Source organism: Rosa chinensis, chromosome 2 (assembly GCF_002994745.2).
Source record: "Rosa chinensis cultivar Old Blush chromosome 2, RchiOBHm-V2, whole genome shotgun sequence".
Classification (NCBI taxonomy): Eukaryota; Viridiplantae; Streptophyta; class Magnoliopsida; order Rosales; family Rosaceae; genus Rosa; species Rosa chinensis.
The window spans coordinates 7,339,781-7,366,543 of NC_037089.1; the positions used below are offsets into that span (position 1 = coordinate 7,339,781).

Below are 26,763 nucleotides of genomic sequence, written 5' to 3' on the forward strand. Positions count from 1 at the left end.
ATTTCATCGCATGCATTTGTGTTTCCCAATTTTTCAAGTCAACCTTTCTTCAATTACTTTCTTGGTTTGTGATGTAAGAGCAGGTAAAGATACAAGATGATGCAAGAGCAGGGCATATGCAGTGGTAAACTGACCTGTAGGCTTCGAAAGTGACACTGTTCATCAATATAGACAGTTCGTTACTTTTGGGGTTCTAGCCATAAAGCCTAAAGCTATTTAGTGAATTTTAGTTTGTTGCACTGTGCGCTTCATCCATCCGCTGCATATGCTGTAACCCCAAACCGAATAAAATTATTAGGCCACGGATCATTACCCATATATCAGACTTATGCAACGCAAGTCTTGCTGTATGACCAGAGGATTGTGTTTTGATCCCAAATGTAAGGGCCCATTTCGCCCTGTAAACATAACAGAAAGCCCTTCATAATGAAGCCCCCGCTAGGCAAGGGACCAAGTATGGAGAGTTGATTCATAGAGTTGGGAGGTGGTTTCCAACTGGTGACCTCTGTAATCGGATAAACCTGAGATGATAATGATGCCAACCAAATGGTTAAATGGTTTCAATTTGGCTTTTCTCGTGAATGATTTTTGAGACGAACCTAAAACAATGACAACCCTGTCTCTGGATTTACACGGTATCGGGTGGACGTCTTCAAAAATTACTTTTCCGTTGTCCTCTCTAGAATGAGCCTATACATACACCGACCTCTTGTATATGTGGTTTTCATGAAGTTCAAATTGGCATGAGGGGTTAGCTTTTTGCCGCCACCAGCACCATCCAACACTATTCAATATCAATATGCGTTCTGAAACCCAATCCAGACATCTGCAATACAAATGCTAAGTTGGGCCTGGGCCTGGGTTGAGCCCCAATTTAGTACCGGAGCTTCCCGCCATCACTATCAGTAAACGCAGATCACCATAAACCTATTCCAACCCCATTTCATTTCTCGCACACTCTCTCTCACCTCCCAAACCCCATCGCACTATTTCATCAGGATGTCGTCATCGCCGGCCGCCCAAACCGTCGTCGAGCACATCGTCCTCTTCAAGGTCAAAGACAACGCCGACCCCTCCAAGGTCAACGCATGGGTCAAGGGCCTCAACGGCCTGAGCTCGCTTGATCTTACTCTCCACCTCACCGCCGGTCCCCTCCTCCGCACCCGATCCTCCCCTTTCGCCTTCACCCACCTCCTCCACAGCCGCTACAAGACAAAAGACGACCTCGCCGCCTATACCGTCCACCCGGGCCACATCAGCGTCGTCAAGGATTTAGGCCTCCCTATCTGTGATGACATCATGGCCGTTGACTGGGTCGCGGATGGGCTGACGGGCCCGGTGGCCTTGTCCCCCGGGTCCGCGATCCGGGTCACGGTTTTGAAGTTGAAGGAGGAGTTGGGGGAGGCGGCTAAAGGTGAGGTTTTGGAGGTGATTAAAGGAATTAAGGGGAAGTTGGGCTTGGGAGAGGCGGGGCAGATTAGCGTCGGAGAGAACTTCTCGCCGGGGAGGGCCAGAGGGTATTCGATCGCGTCGGTGGCGGTTTTTAAGGGAGTGAGTGAGATGGAGGAGGTGGAGGAGGTGGAGAAGGACAAGGTTAGGGAGTATTTGGATAGCGTGATTGTTCTCGATTATGTGGTTCCGTCCCTGCAAGTGTCTGAAGATCCATAATCGGATTCCGGTAATTCAAACTATTAACTATGTTTTGAAATAAGGTTTTAATTATCGGATGTAATGTACTGAGTTTGAGTTTGAAATTTGGTTGCTGGAATTTGTTTTGGGTGCTGCGCTTTGTCAGTGTATATCAGATTATCAACTTGTGATAGTTCACATTGTGAGGTTATTTCATTTGCATTCATTCCTGAATCATAATTTATATCAGAAACTTCTACATATGGGGAACTATTGTTTGCCTGCAGAGAATGAAAATTGTAGGGATGGACAAAATTGAATGAAAATTATTATACACGTATATATGAAATTTTGAATGTTCCCTACAATCCCTAGCTTTACTAACTTTTTCACGCTAGCGGTCGATTAGTGGTTCTATTTCTTCCATTAACACGAGGGGTCGACTAATCTCTGGGTCTAACTCAATCCCTCTCTTGTCTGCAGATATTACAAAAAAGGGTCGTGATGCAACTGCGTAAGGCTTGATTACAATTTCTAGTTAGTCATCCTCTTTGTCACCATACCCACCTGTCGAACATTAGACATTCATATATGGCTAAAAGCTAGCTATCTAGCTTGTCAGGACAATAATGTGTACGTTACTATATATTCAACGGTTATATACAACTGAAAGCTAGCGTTTTGAGACAACAATGAGCACGTTACTTATTTTAGTCACACAATATAAGTGGTTCACATATACATCTATCTCCTGGATCAATTTGATGGGAGGGACCTTAGCTTCAGCAGAAAGAAGAAAGTGTCAACATTTCAGAAGAGTCCGTCCCCTAAGATTCAGACGATACAACAAGTAATGAAAGCAAACTTTTTATGGAAAGATATTTTACCAAATTTTATTACGTACCGACCTTCTTCAATTATGTTCTCTTGGCATTACCATCCAACCATATAATCACATGGTGCATATGGGATTTTTCTTCCGACAAGTCTCCACCGCCTGTGTGGACGGCTGTGAAGACTATCTTTTTCGTCAAAGCCAAGAATAAATGTGTTCCTGTTGGGAAGATTATAAGTTTGAACAGAGAATAATTTATATATGATAAAAGATGACGACATGGACAAGCTGTTATAATCTTCACCATAAACATATCAACTTGTGTGTCGAACATTTCCTTCTACTAATTCAATCCTACCTCAAGAATTAATTTTCCGTTTGTTTTGTTAAAGGACATTTCTCTTTATGTTTCGAAAATAGAAAGAGAAAAAAGAAGAACAGTCAAGCACGTATTTTGTAGAGATTTTAGTGGTCCTGTAGCGGATATTTCGATCAACAGTGGGAGCCAATAAGGATGATGCACAATAAGGTATGTATTCGTTATATATATACTAGCCCCTTAACATGTGCTCCGCACATGTCAATTGGCTTTTATTTGTTTTTTTTTAATTAAAAAAGTTACTACAATTTCTCTCCTAATTTTGGGGAAGCTTCTCCTTTTTTCATGGGTGGTATTGCAATTTTTCAAATATAATATAATTTATTGACTATCTTATCCTCATAGAGAAATAATTTGTTTATTAATATTTATAGTATGTAAGGGCATATATGGTACTTCAAAAATTTAACCATTCCCTCAAGAATTGGCTTAATTATATAAGATATAGATATATTTATGTCTCTGCAGCCTGCACATCTACTTTATGCAGGAGTAGTCGATAAAGACTACTTCAACATTCATCTTAATTACAGTGTGTTTGATCGAAGTTTCTACTCGACGTACTACGTAACAAGAAATAAGAGAGAAAAAGAGAGAGATAGAGATGGGAAGAAAACCCTGCTGTAACAAACAAGGGGTAAAAAAGGGAGCATGGTCTGTTGAGGAAGATGAAGTCCTCGTTCACTACATAGAAACACATGGAACAGGCAAATGGAGAGACATTCCTCAGAGAGCTGGTGATAATATAAATGCATACGTATAGTTGAGATCGATCGCTCAGTAACCTAATAAACATTTAACAGTTTCGATCTGTATGTTATGTAGGGTTAAACCGGTGCGGAAAGAGCTGCAGACTGCGATGGCTGAATTATCTTAGGCCGGATATCAAGAGAGGAAACATTTCTGCCGATGACGATGAACTCATTTTTAGACTACACAATCTTCTTGGAAACAGGTATTTATGTGTTAGGACTTGGTCGTATTAGGTGTACATACATATTTATAATACAGAATATATATATATATATATATATATATATATATCTATTTTTGTATATCGAGGTACAGTACGTAGTCCTCTTTTTCACTTCTGCATCTCTCTCTATTTCTTCTTATTCTTCAATCTCTGGAAACCTAGCTAGCTATACTATATAATATATATTATAAGTACGAATATAATATATTTTACAGTACTGTATTGGTTAAGACGTTTATGATAGGTGTATACATTGATTGAATTAGGTGGACCCTTATAGCCGGAAGATTGCCTGGACGAACAGACAATGAAATAAAGAATCACTGGAATACTAATTTGAGCAAGAGGTCATTAGAGCAAGCTCCACACAATGACATTGAGGCTCATGATCATGATCATCATCATCAGCATGATGAATATCCTAGCAAGAAATTAAAAGAAGCTGAGGATATAATTTACACGGAAGATCAAAACAAGGCCATTCGAACAAAAGCATTTGAGCTCATGAAGGACCTAATTATCCCATCTACTATTGCTCTTGATGATAACAGTACCATAGACAACTCCCATCATCATGAAATTGAAAAGGCAATATCCTCTTCTTCTTCAGTAGTGGCTGATCTTCACCATCAAGAGCTGTCGAACTCGTCTGCTACTTTTGTTATGGATTTTGACATGTACTTATCCAACGAGTTGAAACGCACAGATGTGGCGGCGGCGGATGGAGAAGGAGGATTCAGCCCTCTTGATTATTTCCCAGTTGAACAGGGAACCGATGAGCTTGATCAAGATTGGATATTCATAGAGGATGCTTTATTAAGGTCGGAATATTGGAAGGCTAACCATCACGGACCATTTCAACCGAGTAATCACTACAAGAAAAATCGCCTTTTGCAAGGAATTTTTTCCTTGTAAAAGAGTAAAAATTCCTTGCAAAACACCAAATGCAAGGAATAAATTTGTTGCTAAGGTCCTTGCAAAGATGCCCTTGCAAAAGAGAAAATGCAACAATTTAAAATTCCTTGCATTTTTTACACTCATTTGCAAGGAATTTGTCCTTGCATTTATCATTATGTAAGGATAACTCCTTTGCATATCAGTCCTTACATTAAACCATTTGCAAGGAATTTTCATTATTTTTCCAAATGCAAAGACTAATATACAAGGAATTTCCTTGCATTTTGATAATAATATAATTATGCAAATAACAAATACAAGGAAATTTCTTTGCATATTAGTCTTTGCATTTGCTTTTGAGGAAGCTATTGCAAGGAATTTGAGAACGAGCATTCCTTGAATAATTATTTTATCTCTAATAAAATATAAATTAATTTTTTAGCTAATAGAAAAATAAATTAATTATAAAAGAAATTCTTCATATTCTACATTAAAAGTTTAAGCTAAGCTTACGACATAAACTAGTTTATAAGAAGATTAGATATAAACAATTGCTTCATATATAATTAATTTGTTCATTTATACATCAAAAGGTAGAAGCTACATAGCCTATACTAGCTAGCTACACTAATCTAAGTTAGATGTCCTATATGTTTGAGTGAGGGTAGAAGGTCTAAACTCAAGTAAATCCACCACCGATCTTCATCTTAGTTATGTGTCAGCTTGCATTTCTCAAAAGGGACACATTGGATTTACTTGAGTATTACTGGACAATACCATAATCAAGGTAAAAAGCCATAACTACACAAAAAGGGACATCAGACCAAAAGTCCAGCAAATGCTCACCCAAACTACTAAAGCAAAGTCTTAGAAGTTGGTGCTGGGGTGGGGGAAGTCATCCTCACTCATCTGTCCAGGAGATTGCCTTAATAAGCTTTCTACTTGAGCCTTCAAGTGTCCATTTTGTTCCTTCATACTGAGCATGTTGATGGTAAGTTGGTTGATAAGAGCACGTAATTCAGGTACCTCAGAATTAGTGCCAGCACATGCAGATACTCTGTGTATGTTAGAATGTATATGAGGGACGTTACCAATGCCATGGATCATCCTACCCTTCCTCCCAAGCTCCTTAGCCATTATTGGAAACTCTGCTTCCAAAGTCAGTTTGATAGAATCATGTGGAGTACCCTCGGGAGCCTCTCGGTACAACTTCTCTATAAGAGCAATCCTCTCAACCTCCATCTTCTCCTAAAAAACAAAATTAAAATTATGAATAAATAAAATCAAATAACATGATTCAACACTTAAAAGTTTACCACTAGAGTTAGATTGGTTGCTACTCATTGGCTTATGTTCTGTTTCTACATTAACTGCAATAACCTCATAGTACTTAATTGTCTGAAAGTTTGACATGATATGGTTTTGAAACATGTACTTACAAAATAAATAAATAAATGAAAAGAAAGAAAAAAGAAAGATGCCCAGATTATTGTTATGCAACTAATAAGATAAAGATGAATGATCAAGAGGATCATGACATGATAGAGAGATTGGCCAAATGGATAACATTCAACTATCCATGATAAACTATAGTAATCTGGTAAGAGAATAACGAGCTTATTTTAAGGGCCAAGAGGAAGGGAGGGCTGAAATCATCACCAACAAAAAATAATGCAGTGTACATAACCTAAATTTAGTCAAGTGACTTACATATTTTTTCTTGGCAACCTCATTAATCCATTCATGATTATCATCCTTGTGTTTCCCTCCCCAGTTATTTATGAGCGACAACTCCTTCCCTTCCTCCATTAAACAAATATACATATATCAAGAATAATCAGTTAATTGGCCATCTAAAGTTTGCTTTTGAACTTGAAACTAATTCATATTTACCTTAGAGGCTGCCAAAGCATGTTGCACATATGGTCGTGCACCGGCCCTGTGGGTATGTTGCTGCATATAACGATTAGCAGAATTCTTTTCCGCAATTTTCTTAATTATATAAAATCGATTATCATTCAATGTAAAAGTTTCAGTTAGAATAATTGAATAATAAAACCAACGAAAATAATGTAAGCATACTATGCAAGACTGGTTGGTGTATATGTTGTCACAAAGCCAGTGCCAATGCGAGACATGCCTCTCATTCCATAGATCTGCATTAGGTAGATTTGCTCGTCCCAGCTCAGGTGAGCCAAATCCTTGCCACTCCTTCTTCAGTCGAGACTTGAATTGGGAGTAAGCAGTGGACATTTTAGAATCGACATAAGCAACAACAACTGGATCGCTTAGATCCACCACAAAGAACACCTGATCAAGAATCTATAGTTCAGGTATATGAAATTTAAAATTACCTCATGTACAGGTATACTTATCAAAATTGTTAGTAAACCATTTTTTATTTTTAACAAGGAACAAATCCACCTCACAAGAAAACTTTTAAGTTTAATTCTCATGAACTTCATTCAGGATAAACTCAACCGCAAATCCTCTCTTAGGTCCCTCTTATCATCTTCATCAACATCAGACCAACCATATTGACATACTGGTGCCCCACCTCTGACAGTAATTCCTATCTCTGAAGTAAACATTTTAGAAATTATGTCATCAGACGGGACATGGATGGTTGGATGAAAGTCAACACGCAGAGGTCCACCATTAGCCTTTATAAGGTCCTGAAGAGCTTTACCACCTGATTTACCACGCTTTCTTTTCATACCAATGCCCATAAAAGTCATCCCTGCAAATAAAAAACAATTCTATATATTTACCTATCCTGTATTTCTAATTGAATTGGCTTTGAAATATCAAATTTTTACGTGTAAAACGGAGAAAAGAAAAGAAAAGACAAATACAATTTACCATGTTGGGTAGGCGGTTGATGCATTGTTGGGGCCATATTAGCTGGTGGTGGCACGTTAGCTTGCAGTGGCACATCAGCTCTTGGTGGCATGTTAGCTCTTGCTCGCACATAAGCATGCACAATAGTTGTTGCTGGCACATTCTCACTCACAGTAGGTGTAGCTAACATATTATCTGTCACAGTTGTTGTAGCTGGATGTTGAGGTGGAGGAACCTTCTTAACCTTCCTTATCCGCTTCCCTCTCCCTTGAGCCATCTGCAATATTAATAAATATTCCTTTTAGTTCAAATACAAACTAATATGCTTTTATTTTCAAATAAACATCTTCCATAGGAAAAGCAAAAAGTACAAGAGGTACACTGACCAAACATAGAGTACTCTATAGAAATTGACATGTATATGTCTTTGGTCTTTCTAGCAAGTGTCAAACAATAAACATCATACCTTTTAAAGCAAAGCAAATGAAGATCAATAATGAGGGCTCTAAATGATCTTTAACTCAGCCCCTGAGAAATATGAGAAAAAAAACCCAAGTATTAAACCATTAACAGAGAATAAATGAAGAAAGAAAAACAAAATCAATGTCAATGATTTTCAGTCTGCAGTGTATCTTTGGAGGAATTTACAACATAACCTTGCTGAACTAAATGACTCTTATCTTATGTATGTACATATTTTACCTGTATCATATGCAAAGAACAAAAGGCCAACAATTTATCTCATATGACCAAGTCCGAGTACATCATAAAAGATTAAAAGATAAATATCAACCTAGCAGACAAGGAAACAAGGAGCAAATGTACATTATTCTCCAATTTAATGAACTTATTTAAGATCGCACTTATTATATTGCCATAACTAAGCTGTACTACATAGCACATAATTGATCCATCTATGGTAGGTCTAACACTATAAACACAAGGTTGCAAAAACAATGGTGGACTGCAATGAAAAACAAACTCCAAACATTTGGATCAAAGCAAAGACCTTTTTCTACTCACCTTAGGGATATAGTTGAGATGGTGATTATTGTTTGCATCAACTGTATTCCTAAGGTAAAATTATAAGCACAAAACATCCACAAATAAGAATCACAAAACAGACCTTTAAGAACAAAATCTCATAAAAGAGGCTCAAACACTATTATAAGATGAGAATCTTTTATATATTCCCTTCCTTCAGTACTCATACACACAGCAAAACTCTAGATTATCATACATCTTTCACCTTGCTAGTTGCCCAAGTATATATGATTAACCCAATCAGTACTTAGTAATCAATGTGAAATATATATGCCACAACAACACAACTAACCTCTACCACATACAAGTTCTCAAGGTCCCCATTTTTCATGAACGTAATACTGAAAGCCCCCACTTCACTTTAATCTTCCTCTCCAACCAAACAAAGCTTCCTTAATTTTTCATACTTTCCCTCATTTGCTGACTTGGTTTCCGCAGAATTCTTTGTGATAGAGCTCCGAGTTTGCAAAGGTATGAACTTTACAAGGGTTTTTAGCAATTTTCATTCTTTACATTGTCAAAGGATCATTATGGTATACTTGCAATTGAAACAGTTAGGCAATAGTCTTTGTTGTAGCATTTATATTAAGCAAATTGTAAACCTTTTCATCACCACTGATACACAAAGAAACATCATAAAAATTTCAAATTGGTATAAAGAAAAGAGAACCCAGAGCACGGAAATAGAAATCCCATACATCAATTCGCAAGAACATAATTATTAAAGATTAAATCTTCAAAGAGAGAGAGAAGAAGAACCTAAAAACAACTATTATTGATAGCAGGGACAGGAGAGATGAAGGCCTTCTTCTAGAGCCCAAGACGAATAGGAAAATTGATGGCAACAAGAAGCGTCGGCGGTACTCGGAAGAGTTCGTCGTGGGATCCTGAGAGATTATTGAGAGCTTTCAGACTTGGTTTTTGGGATGATAGAGAGGAAGCTTCGATCTGTTTCTAGTTCTATTTAATATCTGCGAAGGAAGCAAGGACTTGGTTCCCTTGTTTTTTGCTACATACAAGGAATTTCTTATATCCTTGCAATATTAGTTTCTAAAAAACAAGGAAATGGTGAACTCCTTGTATTAAGTTTTTTCGTTGAGCGCCAAAATCTCCCGCTCAAAACAATGCAAGGATTATGAAAACATTTGCAAGGACTTCATTGGTTTTAAAATATCTGGAGCCCAAATGCAAGGAATTCTGCTCTTCTTTGTATATTATCTCAAACAAACACAAGGAACGGTAACATTCTTTGTTTAATCACACCAAATACAAGGAATTTTTGGTTCTTTGCATATAAACCCGTTGCAAAAGCTAAGATTTCTTGTAGTGAATGTAGATCATGTGGATCTCAATGCCTTTCAGCTTAATTTTCTGAATTCAGAAGATGCATGATCAGTAATATTCATGAGTTCTGTATTATTGTGTGGAAGATTCAGTTACATGTATCACTGTGTGTGTTTGTCCATTTCAAGGTCCTTAATTTTTAATGTGGGAGAAAAACTCCACATTTTCTCACGCTCTCATATATGTGGAAAATTTGAAGTCGCATGCATGAATAATTTATATTAGGTGACATAGAAAATGTGTGGTCATTAAATATTCACACTTGGGTGGAACCTATTCCGATATTATGCATGATAAGGTTATATGAGCATCATAACGAAAACCAATTAATTAGCAACGTTTGGATACTCTCAAATAACATATTTACACAGTCCCTGTTTGCCAATGTACGTATATACCTCACATTCTCCCAATCATCTCATACATATATCTAAATGTATATGAGACCTGGCTAGCATTAATACTGCAGGTATTTCTGGACCATGAATCTAGTAATGTGGACCAGTACGTCGTGTTTGCCTTTCCATTCAAGGAACTAGTCTGGACCATTCCATTTCCATGCAAACTTGGCCTGCATAGAATGATCGACCTACATTTTTCTGCAGTACGTATGTTCAGGGCGGATTTATGCAGGTGGCTGATTGGGCTATAGCCCAACTCAAAATTCCTTGAATATATGATCGATTATAAGTGCCAGCATTTCACATAACTATGTGTGGTTCAGTTGGCAAAGTGACTCATTGTTTCTTGTCAACAACATTTAGTGCATGTTTTCTTGGTTGTTCTATCATTTTCTTTTCCCCCATTTTCTTCTTTTGTTTTTTTGTTTTTCTCCTTCCCCATCCCCATTTTTTTCTCCCTTCTTCTCTTCCTACTAAAATCTTCTTGCCTAGTTTTTTTTTTTTTTGCTCTTTTCTAATTTTCTACTCCATTTCTTTTCTTTAGTTACAACAATTTCTATTAATACTTTTTTTATAATTTAGCTCGAAATCCCTAAAAATCTTATGGCAAACATTATGTTAGCCCACTCCAAGATTACATCCTGGATCGGCCCCTACGTATGTCTTTAATTTGGGATATTTCCCATTTGCCCCAGTACGAGCGAAAGTTGCCCGGTTACACAATTCTTTGCTGTGAAAAGACATCGATGTCCTTATCTTTTTGAGGAATTCCTTGCTTGTCTCAAGCTGAATGTTATTTTGGCTTTTTCTTGCCTCTTGCCTCTTGGATGGCTGCTTCGTTTCTTCTTGCCAGTTGCTGAGAAAACTATGTTGAGCTGTTCATCTTGATCTTCTTGCTTGAGAAATGAACTTCTTGAAAAGTGTAAAGCTATATCTTCATGCTTGAATCTTATCTTCTATTGATGTAGTGAGATGATCGTCAAGCTTCCATCATGTTTTCAATGTTGTGGAGTTCTTCATCATCGAGATTATCCCAATAATCAGCATCACTTTCTCTCACTTGTTGGCTCTCCTGCTCTTCTTTATACAATAAATCATACACTTCTTTAGTGGTTGTGCTCATATCAACAGTGTACAGCTCTCCTGGTCGTGGTACTCCATCCAGGTGTTCTCTGGTGTAGATATTTAAAGCATTGGCTTGGTAGATTAATTGCAGATTTGTATCATCAAAGAAATCATCTACTACAAGCTGGGCTGCACGAAATTTGTGAATATCCTCCACTGTTGGTGCCACATCAATTGTTGGTAAAGGAGGTGGCTCTATATAATTACGAAGTGATATGATGACTAGGTGTCTGGCTTTATCATGATATAGACTGGTTCTACGGGGATATGAAGGAATGCTAATTATTTCTAATCGGATAGTACTATAACCTAATCCTATACTTCCCCATTGCTTAAGATAATGAGATATGGCATACTTAGGGTGATAGGAGAATGACTCTATATGATGTTCATTTTGGACATAAAGACTTTTTAACACTCCATGTTCCATTAGAAAACCTGGAGTAACTCTAACTCTACGATTATCATGCTCAATGTACATTTCACCAAAGTCTCTCATATTAATAGTAGCTAATAGAATATAAAATCGTGCTTTATCTTCAGGGTGAGAAAATGTATCATGACAAATGACTCCTATACCAGGTTGAGGATGAGATATAAGATTAAAGAGACAATTCTGGATAGCTACTTGAAGGGAAAGATGCTTATCATGCTGTAACTTGTAGATTTTATCTTTACAATCATGAGGTAAATACGAAAACCTTTCTTTTGCTAGAGCTTGTAAAAAGTAGGGATTTTTTTGTTTCTCTTTCTAACAGAGATGCAGGCCAACTACTTTCTTCTTCTTGCTTAATAAACTCAACTGTTTTCTGATAATTTATATTCAGTGTACGAAAATGATCAACTACTGTATCATGCTCATTTTGCAAATTATAATACAATGCATTCAGATTATCATGCTGTGATTTAAGGTGATTATATTGTGTCTGAAGTCTAGCATATTGTGCTCTTGACTTAGGATACTCTTCTTGATATCTAGCAAGATCACAATTATTGGCTGAAAATTCCTGCTCAAGTGCTCTAATTAATTTTTCTTGACCTCTTCTCATGTCCATAGCATTTATTCTAATATTCCAAAAATTATCTAATAGAACTTGTTGTCTAGTGGATAATGATGCTGTACTTTTATATCTAAAGAGTGGATTTCTAATTTCTTGCACAGTGTAGCCATTAAAGTTGTAACTAATATTTGCTGATCTTGCTGTCATGCTTAGTGTATTACCACTTTGAGGTGGCACACCACTTTCTGCTCTTTGAGTACTAGAAGATGAAGGCCTGAAAAAGTCCATACCTGTCAAAGAAGAAGCCGAGATAAGATATCTGCAAGTGTATTATCAGCTCCTTTTATATGCTCAAATTGTGGCCTAAATCCATTTCCTGTAATACAATCTATAAAATTGACCCATCTTCTAGCTGCTTGTTTATTAGTAGTGATTTTATTATAATGAGAAACAATATTTTGACAATCAGTTCTAATTGTAAATATTTCATTATGTAAGAATAAAGAAAATGCTTCTAAAGAATTAATTATGCCTAATATTTCTAAATCTGTGGCTGGTAATCGAGATTGTATGTCACTAAATTTACCTGATGCATATCTACAAATTTGCTCATCAGACTTTGGTAATTCTTTAAACTTTTTCTGATATAAAATTCCTACCCAACCTAATGCTGATGCATCTGTTTCTACTATTTTGTAACTACTATCTAATGGTAGTGCTAAAGGTTTAAGTTGTGTAATTTCTTGTTTAATTTGTTGAACTAACTTAATATCTTCTGTATTAAAGTATTTCTGACCTGTTTTGCTAGTCTTACTATGTAAAACTGCTATTTTTCTTCCTAAATCTGGGATGAAACTTCTAGCATAATTTAATAATCCTAAAAATGCTTGTAACTGCTTTTTATCCTCTAATCGATCTGGAAATTCTGTAACCTTCTTAGCTATATGTTCCTGCAATTGAATAGTTCCTGACTTAATATATATTCCTAAAAACTCTATATCTTGTTTTTCTAAGTCTATTTTATTTTTACTAATAATGATACCATTATCTATAAACTCTTGCAAAATTATTTCTAAGTGTTTTCTATGTTCATTTCTATTTTTGCTATGTATAAGTATATCATCTACATATACACTACAAAAACTATCATACTTCTTCAAAAGTTGATCCATTTTTCTTTGAAAAATAGAAGGTGCATTTTTCAATCCAAATGGCATGACTAACCATTCAAAGTGTCCTTCTGGACAAGTGAAGGCTGTCCATTCTATTGATTCTTCAGCTAATCTAATTTGCCAAAAACCTGATTTACAATCAAATTTACTAAAGTATTTACTCTCTTGAATCTTATTTATTAACTCATCTTTATTAGGTAATTTATAACTATCTTCATAAGTATTGTCATTGAGTCTCCTATAATTATAAACTATTCTAGCTTTACCTCTTTTTAGTTCGGAATGCTTTCGAACTACAAAGGCTGCTGACCTATGTCTAGATTTAGAAGGTCTAATTACTTTAAGGTTTAATAACTCTTTTATTTGCTGCTCAAATTCTTGTTTATCCAATAAATTACAAGGCATATCTGCTGTTTTAATAGTTAAATCTGGGTTAATTATATCTAATTTTGCTAAAATCTTATTTTTATTCCAATGTAGTTGGGGATCTTCTCCTATGATTCGAGTATGTTCTGCTAATTGTAATAATTCTTCTAATGTTTTAGGTCTACCTATTTGTTTCAGTTCTACTAGAGCTACTTCTCCTATGTTTGGATACTCAAGTTCAAAGATTGATTCATCATATTCTATACTATTCTGCTCATCGACATTGTTATCTAGATTTTCTTCTTCTCTAAAGCTATTTTCTCTTGACTCTTCTATGCTAATGCTATTATAAGCTTCTATCAAATTACTTTGATCAGTTGTAGTTATACCTTTCTTAAAGAAAGTTATATCCGGAGGTATATACAAAAATCCTTGTAAGCTTTTAAGAAAGTTTAATCCTAAGATAAATTGATAAGATCCTACAGGTGATATAAATGTTAAAGGTAAGGTAAATAATTGTCTTTCTATCTTTATAGGTATATTAGTCATACAATGTGTTAAGTATACAGTTCTAGTATCGAATTGTGATACTCTAACTGGTTTAACTAGTTTTTGCCTAAATTGTGTTGGTACTAACTCTTCCTTTATGACACTCTTAGTGCTACCTGTATCTATCATACCTACTATTTGAATCTTATGTTCTTTAGATAGTTCTAACTCACAATTAATAGTTATTAAAGAACTAGTTTTCTGATTTTCTCCAATGTTTTGCATATTAATTTCTTCGTCCTCTATTGAATTTAGCTCTAATGTTTCATTAGTATAACAAGGTTTACAAAATATTATCTTGCTTGTATAATATTTTTCAGCTACTACTTTCTTACATTTACTACATTCTTGAGGCCAACCTAAATTAACATATTGAAATTCTTCTTGTTCTTCCTCAAACATACATATATTTGCATCTAGTTCACTATCTGAATTATTAGAGTAATCTGACTCTAATTCTGATTCGGATAACATATCTATGCTATTTATGCTATAAATGCTTTCACTATCACTTAAGTTGTCTAAGCTATATATTGACTCTAAGTCTTCATCTTCTTCTAATTTAAATTGCTCAATTAATTGTACTTTTTCTCTAGGTTGTTTTCCTAACTTAGGACATTTAGGTCTAATGTGTCCTACTTCACCACAAAAATAACATTTACAAGTACTCTTATCTTTTGGTGCTTTGTATTTTCTAATCCAAGGTTTATTGGTTCTTTGCCTAAAGTGCTTAGGAATGTATTTTCTCTTCCTAAAGGTTCTTGAAGGTTGTATGTCAAAGGTCTTATGTTGCTTATATGATCTATACTTCTTCCTATAGCTCTTTCTATATGGTTTAATTTTCTTATTATACTTATCTTTCCTATGACAACCATATTGCTTAGGTAAATCTATATTCTTACAGCTCATGTAAAATTGTTTTCTAATTTGTCTCTTTGCTTTGAGTTGTCTACATTCTTCTCTTAATATATCATACACATGTTGTGTTCTGGGTCCTATTGCTACATCATCTTTTCTAGGGTGTTTTTGCCATTCTCTCCATATTTTTTCTCCTATTGGTCCTTTAATTTTAGTCATATATGTATTTAATAAATTTATGTCATTAATCCTACCTGTTCTTCCTAAATATTTAAAGAAATCTGTAGTATATTCTCCTATGTATTGCAAATCACAAATTTGTAATTGCTCTAAATTTCTTATTGCTCTAATTTGTTCTTGTTCGTTTCTACCATCTAACCTATTATGATCTAAAAACTCATACTTAATAAGTTTAACAAAAGTATCTATATTAAAAGTTTCTTTTGCTGCTTGATGTTGTTGTGGATTTTTTACTTTCCATGCTTGAAAGAAATCAAATACCATTCCATCTAAAGTATGTTCAAAATAATCTAACATATCAGTTGTATTACTAAAATCTAACATGATTGCCGCATGTACACATCCTTTCTCCCATCTTTCTATTGTTTTTTCCCAATCTTGTGGGTCTACATGATCTATGTTTAATATATTTCCTGCTAAGTTTACATGTTCTATTCCTGAATAAGGTATTCTATTTCTTCTAGGTCTAGTTTCTTCATAATCATAAGTTCTACTATTTTCTGCATAATGTTCTCTAGTTGGTCTTATATTTTGTTGATCGGTTCTACCTACTCTTGGTTCAGTATGGATTCCTGAAGTTCCTGTTGAACTAGTTTCTTCTACAGGCATACATTCTACTTCTATTAACATATTGTTATATTCTTTTTCTCCTAAAATATGTTCTAATCCTATTTTTAATATTAATTGCTTCAGTTCCTCATCATTTAGTCTATGTAATCCTAATTCATAAGTTTTATATTTTTCTAAGTATTGTTCTTCACTCAAATTATCTATGTCTTCTATTAATTTATCTACTATGTTATCAAAATTATGTTCAATCATATTGATTTCTAAATTATCAAAAGCCATATTAATTTCTGCTTCACTTTCTAAGTCGTCTACATTTTCTATTTGTCTATAATTGCTAAACCTTACTGATGCTTCTCCTAAGTGATTTTCAAAAATTTGTGCTTTATCAGGTTGTTTATTTTTTGATCCATGTAAATTAGGTAATAACCATTGAGTTCCTTCTAAAAAACTATTATCTACTGGTTTTGCTTCTATCATATTAACATGTTTACTTCCAAAAGTTTGTACTAAGTTTTGGAATTCAACATTAAACTTATAGTTAAATTTGTCTGACACTTTTCCTACATACATTAAACTAACACTTAAGTTTTTAAAATCTCCTTTCATATTATAATTTTTGTTCTAATGCTTACCTTAATATATTTACTAAATTCTTTAATATTCATTACATAATTTGGAATGCAACCTATAATTGCTAAATTTGTGCTAAGGTCTACTTCAGCTGTTGCTATGGCTGCTTGTTGGTGATTATCCCATCTATCATCATATATGTATACTAATGCTTTAGTTCCTACTTGTGCTCTAGTCAATCCTGCTATTCCGATTAATATAGTTCCTATATGAATTTGTGAATAGTTTGATTTTCTAAGTTGTTCTATTGCCGAATTACTAAGTAAATTTAGTATAACTTCTTTATCTATGCAACTTATTTCATATTGACTTATGCTACTTACTATGCTATTTCTATTTTCAAATCTTCCTAATTGATATAAATTATGTCTATTTCTTTGTGATCTTAAAAATCCATTTCTAAGAAAGTCCTGTGCTTCCTCTTCACTAGGATATATATCTTCGGTTCTTACTATTTCTTTTCCTTTTCTTCTAAAGAGTTCCATTTGCTATTATCAAAAGGGTTTATTTTTCTTTTTCTTATATTACTTGTGCCTAATGTTAAAGTTTCTAATTTATTAACTAATGATGGTAGTAATGATGCTGATGTGCTATTTAAAAGTTGATTAATTTCTGCTATTTGTTCCTCTATGTGATCTATTTTTTCTGCTAAATTTATTATCAATTGGATAATAATATTATTTTGCCTTATGGGAATATTATTACTAGGAACACTTGTTGTAAAGTCTGAAAATCCTATTGGTTCTTCTTCTAACTCACTAACTTCTTTTAATGCTTTGATGTAATTATTATTATTTCTAGAATCATTCATTAAACTAATAATCTATCTATTTTACTATGCAATTTTTCTACTTGCTCTGTTAATTCTTTTTGTACTAATTTAATTTTCTGTACTTCTATTTTCAGCTGTTCTACAATTTCTAAGGACTGCAATTCTACTTGCTTCGGCTTACTGTCAATGATGTCTACAAGCTCTTTTATTTCTTTTCTACTAGGAAACCTTTGTATATTTCTATTATTATCTTCTAGTTGTGATTGTATAAAACTTAAATTTTGTCTAATTATTTGTAGGGAATTTTTCTGAAAATAATCTAATACTTGCTGTAATTTCTGATTATACTGACTATGTTCTAATTTTATACTTTCTGCTTGGCTAATTATAAGGTCTATGACACTATTAATTAGTGGATGTTCTTCACTATGTAAAATATGCTTATTATTCTTCTGTGGAAAATAACAAACTAAAGTATTCTGATCTAGAGTAATTTTACGTTTTTGATGCTCTGTAATCTCTAAATTAAGATAATCTATCATAAAACAACAACAGATTTAAATATATGTAACAAACAGTTTAGATTTCAAGATAACTGAATCGTCTATTGGCCTCCAATAGTCGTCTATTGCCCCCCAATACAGGGTCGGATTGTACTGACTCTTAATTACAGGTTCAAATTTTTCTTGTTTTCTTACTAGGTGTGTTTATGACTTCTGTCCTCAAGGTACTTTACTAATATAACTATACTATTATAATGCTAAACTAGGCTCTGATACCAAATTTAAAGGGGTCTGTCCTAACTACACATATGCCAAAACATCTATTAAAGATTGAGTCTTGAACATGGACAAGAGCTTAAAACTGCATACAAAGCCAACCTATTGGGCCAAACAAGAGCAGAAACAGAGGTTCTTAGACTCAGAGGTTCCCTGACTAATTTTATTAGTTATCTTGGCATGCATGTTAATTAAAACAGGAATCCTTAAAGATAATATGATCATCCGTTTAGCAATATAATAGCATAATTATCTCAGTGTTTCCCTATTTTGGACTAGAAGTCTACTAAGAAAACCGGAAAATAAAAAGTAAGATAAACCTACTTGAACGTGCTAGTACAAACTGTACAGTCTTCTATGGAGTTGCAACAGAAAACACTAGTTGAATGCTAGTTTGCTTCACACGAACATGAATAAAGTGTCACCACAGCTACTGCTCCATATTACAGCTACAGATTATTGTTGTGGGTTATGTATGGATGATTGTGGTGTTAATAAGTAGAAAGTATATGAACAGATGATATTATGAACAAAGGGCTTTATTGATACTGAAAGTGTTTACAAAGGAAAGCAATGGGTACTGAGATTTTTTCTTCTCCAACGTACTCCATCTGCTATCTATTCTACATCTTATACTAGTCTTCAGCTAGCTTGCCAATCTAGAGCTCCTGACAAGGCCAAAGCTACATGTACTACAAGTCCAAAATAACATGCACTAATATACAAAAGTTCATGCAAAAGGAAACAAACTCTCTGCAAACTCTTTTTACAAGGAGCTATCATACAAAAACTCATGCAATCTGATACAAAGTGGACAAACACCATGTGATTATAAGGACAAACGGTGGTGCAGCAAAAGAGAAATGCTATTATGCTGGTCTTGTACCCCTTTTCGGTATTTTGAAAATGTTTTGGGTGACTGGGAATTACCCCCCTAAAAAATGTGTAAGTGGGAATTTCCCCCTTTAATTTTAAAGGCTTAGTGGTCAAGTGGGTCCATAAACTGGAAGGGTCGAATACGTACACTTTAGGTCAAGTACTCTTCCTCTTCGCAGCATGTACGCAAGTATATATAGCAGAAGGGGACGCAGCTAGTCTAGCTTCTCAAAATGCACAACCACCACGTAGAACTGCAGCGCTGCAGCCTAGGTGCGTGCGTAAGGCCTGATGTGAACATGTTAGGTGTAGAGATTAACTATTTTCTCTCATAGCCGAGAGAGTAGACTGTACGTGCATATATATATATATATATATATATAGCTTCGCCAGTGCATACATGCAAGTGGACTAATTAATTATTCGCGTATTTAGCTCAATTACTCATTTCTTTGCGTATGCGAGGGTTGAGAATTCAATGTATTGCAGAGCAATCAATGTGTGTTTGGATCTCTCAGTCCATTCGACCATTGCCCGTCAATCTCCTTAACTCTATAGAAAAGGAATGGGTTTCTTTCCAAAAGAAGGAAACCGTCCTCTCAATTATGACTCATAAGATTAGGACGAGATCTACTCTGGAACAAAACCTTTTTAATAAGAAGACAAACATGAGTTATAAGTTTAAGACGTACAAGAGATTAAAGCAAACCTACTCTAGGACAAACCTTTTATGGAAAGACAGAGACATCGTCTATTTGCCAAATTGGGAACAGATTTTCGTTTCCAGCGTTCGAGTGTGTGGGCGGTCTTGAAACCTAAAAATAAAAAGAATACAGAAAAATACAAAACAGTTTAATTTCTTGGAGAAGAATATATGTTTGAACATGAGAACTGATAATTCATTTATATGAAAATATAGCGACCCATTATGTCGAGCAACAACTCCAGACCAACGAAGTTTGAAAACAAGATATATATATATATATATATATATATATATATATTTGTCACACCGATAAATTGAAGTGAGTTTCATTCTTCCAAATTTTGGTGATTTAAGGAAGGTATACCAAAATTTGGTGAATCTATTCGAATGTATGCTATTGAGTTTGAAATTTGGTTGCTGCAAGTCAGCAAGAGCAGCATGACGGGGACTATTTGGAAAGAAATATGACACATGATATGCGAGAACGTCTTCCATGCTCCGAGTTTGGAGTGCTCGGGTTGTTTGGGCCCAGTCACGTGAGCAGTACCATGTAGGTGGGAAAGGCTTAGCCTGTTCCCTGGTAGTCATTAGTCAATAACATCTCTCATCATCTCGTCTTCTCTCTGCTCTCTCTCTTTTTGTTTCAAACTGAGAAATGACGAACGAGGACGAATTGCTTGGGTAACTCATCAAATTGCTTGAGTAAATTGCTTCTGGTATTCTTCTTCTCTTTGCTTCCTTGAACCAATCTCATCTGCGTGTTGCTGTGTTCTAATTCCGGTATTGATAATTGGTTGTGCTTCAAACGCAGACCAACATCACAAACGATTCCTCTTTCGAATTCATGGCCTTGGACGCCATAACCAATTCAATCCCAACAAAAAGCAAAAGCACGCCATAGAACACAACAGAAGCGCCACTCCTACCGCCGAATCGGTACTGCCCAGCTAGCCCACCGTCTCCATGGCACACCGGCATTCCCCCGAACCATCACCAAACAAGGTTCATGGATCTGAGGCTGACTTTCACGAAAAACCCAGAAATCCAAGTCTTCAAAATTAAACCGAATTCGAAAAAAAATTATACCAAAGTGTATAGCATGGTGAGCAGAAGAAGTTTCTTGCCCCATGCATCCCCAACAGTCACCGGATTCGCCGGAAAAAAGCTGAAGAAGCTTTCGGCCTTCGATTCTCCCTCTTCGGGACAAACCAGTACCAGAGGAAGGTCGGCGACAATGAGATGAATCGAACGCCACCGGTGTGACACCGTGAAGTGGCCGGACGGAGGATTCCAGCAGGTCGCCGACTCAGGTCGTCGGGTCGCGGGCACCGGTTTGGGAGTCCAATGCATTGATCTTTTTTTTTTTTTTTTTTTTTTTGAGATGATGCATTGATCTGATATGAGCCACATATATAATCTTCATTTATTTTAATATAGGGCCCTGATCAAGCAGTGGACAAACATACGGCTTAGATTGCACCGCATGGATTTTTTGTTTCTTTAAAATTATTTTCAACATTTTGAAACATTCAAAAAAATTTAATAAATAGCTCGGGAGTCCAAAAAATTCTCTGAAAATTCTTATAAACTCGTCACATCGCTTAGTTTATCATCCAACTATCGGTTTCCCTAATTTCTTATGTCTTGATGGAGTTGCTCTTTGAAGAATGTAATTAATAAATATATGGTTATAAAGGTAAATTCGGTTGACGGAATTGATCGAAGTCAAAACGATAAGGAAATTAGCTGAATTTTTTACGATAGGCATAAAATATTTTAACTCTCTCATCCAACGGTCAGTTTTTCCAATTTTGTATGTCTCGATGGGGTTGCTCTTTGAAAATTTTGATATATAAATATAGGTTATATAAGTAATTATAGTTGACCAAATGGATTGAAGTCGAAACGAATGCGAAACTGGCTGGATTTTTTATAACAACACCAAGAAACATTCCAATCTTCCCATCCAACAATCGGTTTCTCGTGAGTATGAACTATATCTACTATTGTAAAAATTTCGAGAAGTTATCTCCTCGTGATTCAGCTCCCCTTAGGGAAGTATAAGTGTATAAAGGGTTGACCGCTTTGTTTGATGTCGAAATAATGACGGATCGGGTTAATTTTTTGCACATTAGCTATTATTACACTATAAATAGAGGGATAATGTCAAATTTATCAATTTCAAGTTTCAATTTTTTTGGATCGCACAAAATCCTTATATGCCTACTAATGTAGTCTAACTTCTTTATTAGTTAAATAAAAAAATATACCTTCCATAAGCAACAAGGTGGAGGAAATAGATTTTACCAAAATCGACCGTTGGATGTTATCATGATAAGAAGAAATGGTTATGCTCAGAATTTCAGCTATTATCGTCGTCCTTTGGGTCTTGATCTACTAGGTCAATCCTAAAACCTTAACTACCACATAGAACTAATATGCTCATAACCACTCACTCGCAACTTCTTTTTTCGATCTGTCAGCTCTCACACTCTCATGGGTATGACCTATATCAACTAATGTAAAAATTTCATAAAATTTATCTACTCGTGGTTAAGCTCCCCTTATGGAGTTATAGGTGTATAAGTAGTTGACCGCTTTATTTGACATCTAAATGATGGCGGATCGGGTTAATTTTTTTACACAATACCTATTAATATGCTATAAATAGATGGGTAATGTCAAATTTATCGATTTTCAGTTTCATTTGTTTAGATCCCACGAAATCCTTATATGCCTACTAATGCGGTTTAACTAGTTTATTAGTTGTATTGAAAAATATATCTTCCATGAGGAACAATGTGGAGGAAATAGACTTTATCAAAATCGACCGTTGGATGTCATCATGATAAGAAGATATAATTATGGTCAAAATTTCAGCTATTTTCGAAGTTGTTTGGGTCTCTATAGGTCAACTCTAAACCCTAAATACCACATAGAACTAATATGCTCATAACCACTCACTCGCAACTTGTTTTTTCAATCTGTCAGCTCTCACACTCTCGTGGCTATGACCTATATCAACTAATGTCAAAATTTCATAAAGTTTATCTGCTCGTGGTTAAACTTCCCTTAGGGAGTTATAAGTGTATAAGTGGTTAACCGCTTTATTTGACATCTAAATGATGGCGGATCGGGTTAATTTTTTTACACAATACCTATTAATATACTAAATAAATGGGTAATGTCAAATTTATCGATTTTCAGTTTTCGATTGTTTAGATCCCACGAAATCCTTATATGCCTATTAATGCGATTTAATATGTCTATTAGTTGTATTGAAAAATATACCTTCCATGAGGAACAATGTGGAGGAAATAGACTTTATCAAAATCGACCGTTGGATGTTATCATGATAATAAGATATAATTATGGTCAAAATTTCAGCTATTTTCGAAGTTGTTTGGATCTCGATCTACTAGGTCAATCCTAAAACCCTAAATACCACATAGAACTAATATGCTCATAACCGCTCACTCACAACTTCTTTTTTCGATCTGTCAGCTCTCACACTCTCATGGGTATGACCTATATCAACTAATGTAAAAATTTCTTAAAATTTATCTACTCGTGGTTAAGCTCCCCTTATGGAGTTACAGGTGTATAAGTAGTTGACCGCTTTATTTGACATCTAAATGATGGCGGATCGGGTTAATTTTTGTACACAATACCTATTAATATGCTATAAATAGATGGGTAATGTCAAATTTATCAATTTTCAGTTTCGATTGTTTAGATCCCACGAAATCCTTGTTTGCCTACTAATGCGGTATAACTAGTTTATTAGTTGTATTGAAAAATATACCTTCCAAGAGGAACAATGTGGAGGAAATAGACTTTATCAAAATTGACCGTTGGATGTCATCATGATAAGAAGATATAATTATGGTCAAAATTTCAGTTATTTTCGAAGTTGTTTGGGTCTCGATCTAATAGGTCAACTCTAAGCCCTAAATACCACATAGAACTAATATGCTCATAACCGCTCACTCGCAACTTGTTTTTTCAATCTTTCAGCTCTCACACTCTCGTGGCTATGACCTGTATCAACTAATGTAAAAATTTCATAAAGTTTATATACTCGTGGTTAAGCTTCCCTTAGGGAGTTATAAATGTATAAGTGGTTGACCGCTTTATTTGACATCTAAATGATGGCGGATCGGGTTAATTTTTTTACATAATACCTATTGATACACTATAAATAAATGGGTAATGTCAAATTTATCAATTTTCAGTTTCGATTGTTTAGATTTCACGAAATCCTTATATGCCTATTAATGCGATTTAATTTATTTATTAGTTGTATTGAAATATATACCTTCCATGAGGAACAATGTGGAGGAAATAGACTTTATAAAAATTGACCGTTGGATGTTATCATGATAATAAGATATAATTATGGTCAAAATTTCAGCTATTTTCGAAGTTGTTTGGGTCTCAATCTACTAGGTCAATCCTAAACCCTAAATATCACATAGAACTAATATGCTCATAACCGCTCACTCGCAATTTTTTTTTCAATCTGTCAGCTCTCACACTCTCGTGGCTATGACCTATATCAAGTAAAGTAAAAATTTCAGAAAATTTATCTACTAGTGGTTAAGGTCCCCTTAGGGAGTTATAAGTGTATAAGTGGTTGACCGCTTTATTTGACATCTAAATGATGGCGGATCGGGTTAATTTTTTTACACAATACCTATTAATATGCTATAAATATATGGGTACTGTCAAATTTATCGATTTTCTGTTTTAGATCGCACAAAATCTTTGCATACCTACAAATTTATTGATTTCCAATTTTGTTTTCATCCACCCTTTTGCAATTTACCCTTTATATATTAAAATAGTTTGAATCAAAATTAATCTATAAGGATAATAAAGTGATTTTATGAAACAAAAAATAAAAACAAAATAAAAATAATGCAAATGTAGCAGAAACGTGGTGGGTTTCTAACTTTCTACGAGGAACCTCCAAACTATTTTTAATTACCTCCCCACACACTCTTGAAAAAAAAAAAAAAAAAACAACAACAACAACCACCTTCCTAGGTAGGGCTGCACACGGATTGGGTTGGATCGGTTTTAACTCCAAACCGTCTCTATGCCAAAGTGAGCGGTTTAGGCATTTTGAAAAACCGGTCATAAAAAAAAAAAAACTTAATCCAACCCAATCCAATCCAATTAAAGATGGTTTGGTTTGGTCGGTTAGGCGGTTTTCACCTATATAATATTAACGTGCTATTTATGAAAACATTCATAATAAAAATTCAATCTAAAGAATTGAAATTATGTTAAATCATCTAAATTTAAAATTCAATAATTAAAATCTAAAACATATAGTCCAAAACTAAAACCTAAATTAGATTCAAAGTGATTCACTTATTTAACGACTTAGCCATCAATACTAACTTAATATGATAGTTTTAAAAATCAAAGAATGAGAGATTTAGAGATCAGAGATGTGATATGAAAGAATCAAAAAAATTGTAGTGATTATATACTAAGGTTTTAGGCCTTGAATTCAATATGATAGTATATCATTTGAGAATAAAGTTATAACTGGAGATTTAGAACTTACTTAAAACAAACTGGATAAATGATTATATATTTATTATGTATATATATAAATATAAAAAAACTTTTTCTCTTATATTTCAAACATATCGGTCGGTTCGGATTCTGCGGTTTAAGTATAAGAGAAACCAAACTAACCCAATTCATAAATGGTTTGGTTCGGTATTGAACCGATTTTCAATTTTTAAAGTTAAAAACCTTAACCAAATCATATTTATCAGTCAGTTTTGACCTGTTTGGCCGGTTTGTACCATGTTTTGCACACCCCTATTCCTAGGCGCTGTAGGCCGATGCTAGTTTATTTCAAATTTTTTCTTTTCATTCCATTTTTTAACAAATTTTAGGTAACAAATTCAATTTATTATATATTGTGAAAAAGAAAAAAGAACAAAAAAAATAAAAAGGTAATGGGTGTGGCTCGAACCTGAGCTGCCATTCCCCAAAAGGCCAAAACTAGTGCCCTGAGCCACTGCACCATCATTGTGCCCATATTTGTTATCTTTAGTTTAATTTAACATCTTTTATCAATTCAATCTTCTTCGACCTCCTCTAAAGCCTGTGAAATCTTAATTCAATTGCCCATACTGCAGAATTGTCCATCTGTTCACCCATCAAATTCAATCGAAATCTAACTCCTAAGCCCATATATTCTAAATCAAACCCGATCTAACTTCACCCTCGACTTCTTGGCCGAGTCCGCCGATATGACAACAACGACCGGGAGATGATGGACTTGCGAGGGATGGTTTTGTTGCCGGAATCGGAACAAATCCGATTCTTCAAATCGTGGGGTTTAGGCTTCTTATTCATTGAAGCTTTTTTCAGCATCTTGTCATTTTTCTGTGAATTGGGAACTTGGGTTTGCTGGGTTGAGGGTTATGCATCATAAAGTTTTGAACTTATTGTTAAAGTTTTGTACTTGCAGGATGGAGTTTAGAGGGTAAATGGTAATAAGTGGAATGCAGGAAAGGTGTTTGTGAAATGTTCTGCGAATACAAAAATGGAAGAGTTACCATGGGAGATCAAAGTTTAACTGAAGGTGATTTCTTGTTAAGAGAAAACATTCCAGCAGGTCAGCCGGTTACATAAATGAGCGATCAGGATTATGACAAAACATCTGACGGTTAGAAAGTGTGGTAATGTGCCCGAGCACTTCATGCTCTGAGCATGGAAGAATTTTCGATGATATGCATAAAGAC

The 26,763-nt window shown here is 34.8% G+C and overlaps 3 protein-coding genes across 3 annotated transcripts; 2 read left to right on the top strand and 1 right to left on the bottom strand.

Annotated features, from left to right (window-relative positions):
- Window positions 1-964: 964 nt before the first annotated feature.
- LOC112187056 (stress-response A/B barrel domain-containing protein UP3-like) lies at window positions 965-20,411 on the top strand. The gene is made up of 2 exons (XM_040514471.1): window positions 965-1,752; window positions 20,392-20,411. Exon 1 carries the CDS (start codon window positions 1,000-1,002, stop codon window positions 1,666-1,668), a length of 669 nt encoding a protein of 222 aa, XP_040370405.1. The 5' UTR covers window positions 965-999; the 3' UTR covers window positions 1,669-1,752; window positions 20,392-20,411.
- LOC112183574 (transcription factor MYB1) lies at window positions 1,539-4,792 on the top strand. The gene is made up of 6 exons (XM_024321947.2): window positions 1,539-1,678; window positions 2,113-2,479; window positions 2,857-2,993; window positions 3,377-3,580; window positions 3,669-3,798; window positions 4,086-4,792. Exons 4-6 carry the CDS (start codon window positions 3,448-3,450, stop codon window positions 4,732-4,734), a joined length of 912 nt encoding a protein of 303 aa, XP_024177715.2. The 5' UTR covers window positions 1,539-1,678; window positions 2,113-2,479; window positions 2,857-2,993; window positions 3,377-3,447; the 3' UTR covers window positions 4,735-4,792.
- LOC121051656 lies at window positions 5,502-8,974 on the bottom strand. The gene is made up of 10 exons (XM_040514470.1): window positions 8,894-8,974; window positions 8,581-8,629; window positions 8,260-8,350; window positions 8,024-8,085; window positions 7,579-7,834; window positions 7,197-7,456; window positions 6,799-7,026; window positions 6,610-6,708; window positions 6,427-6,519; window positions 5,502-5,964 (listed from the first exon to the last, which is right to left on the bottom strand). The coding sequence occupies exons 5-10, from the start codon at window positions 7,832-7,834 to the stop codon at window positions 5,584-5,586; spliced, it is 1,317 nt and encodes a 438-aa protein (XP_040370404.1). The 5' UTR covers window positions 8,024-8,085; window positions 8,260-8,350; window positions 8,581-8,629; window positions 8,894-8,974; the 3' UTR covers window positions 5,502-5,583.
- Window positions 20,412-26,763: the final 6,352 nt, after the last annotated feature.

Excerpts from the sequence above, each read along its gene's own strand:
- LOC112187056 (XM_040514471.1), top strand. The coding sequence starts at position 1,000 with ATGTCGTCATCGCCGGCCGCCCAAACCGTCGTCGAGCACATCGTCCTC.
- LOC112183574 (XM_024321947.2), top strand. The coding sequence starts at position 3,448 with ATGGGAAGAAAACCCTGCTGTAACAAACAAGGGGTAAAAAAGGGAGCA. Across the intron at positions 3,581-3,668 it reads AGACATTCCTCAGAGAGCTG|GGTTAAACCGGTGCGGAAAG; the intron begins GTGATAATATAA and ends TATGTTATGTAG. Across the intron at positions 3,799-4,085 it reads CACAATCTTCTTGGAAACAG|GTGGACCCTTATAGCCGGAA; the intron begins GTATTTATGTGT and ends TGATTGAATTAG.
- LOC121051656 (XM_040514470.1), bottom strand. The coding sequence starts at position 7,834 with ATGGCTCAAGGGAGAGGGAAGCGGATAAGGAAGGTTAAGAAGGTTCCT. Across the intron at positions 7,457-7,578 it reads TCAACCGCCTACCCAACATG|GGATGACTTTTATGGGCATT; the intron begins GTAAATTGTATT and ends TTTTATTTGCAG. Across the intron at positions 7,027-7,196 it reads ACCTAAGAGAGGATTTGCGG|GTGTTCTTTGTGGTGGATCT; the intron begins TTGAGTTTATCC and ends ATTCTTGATCAG.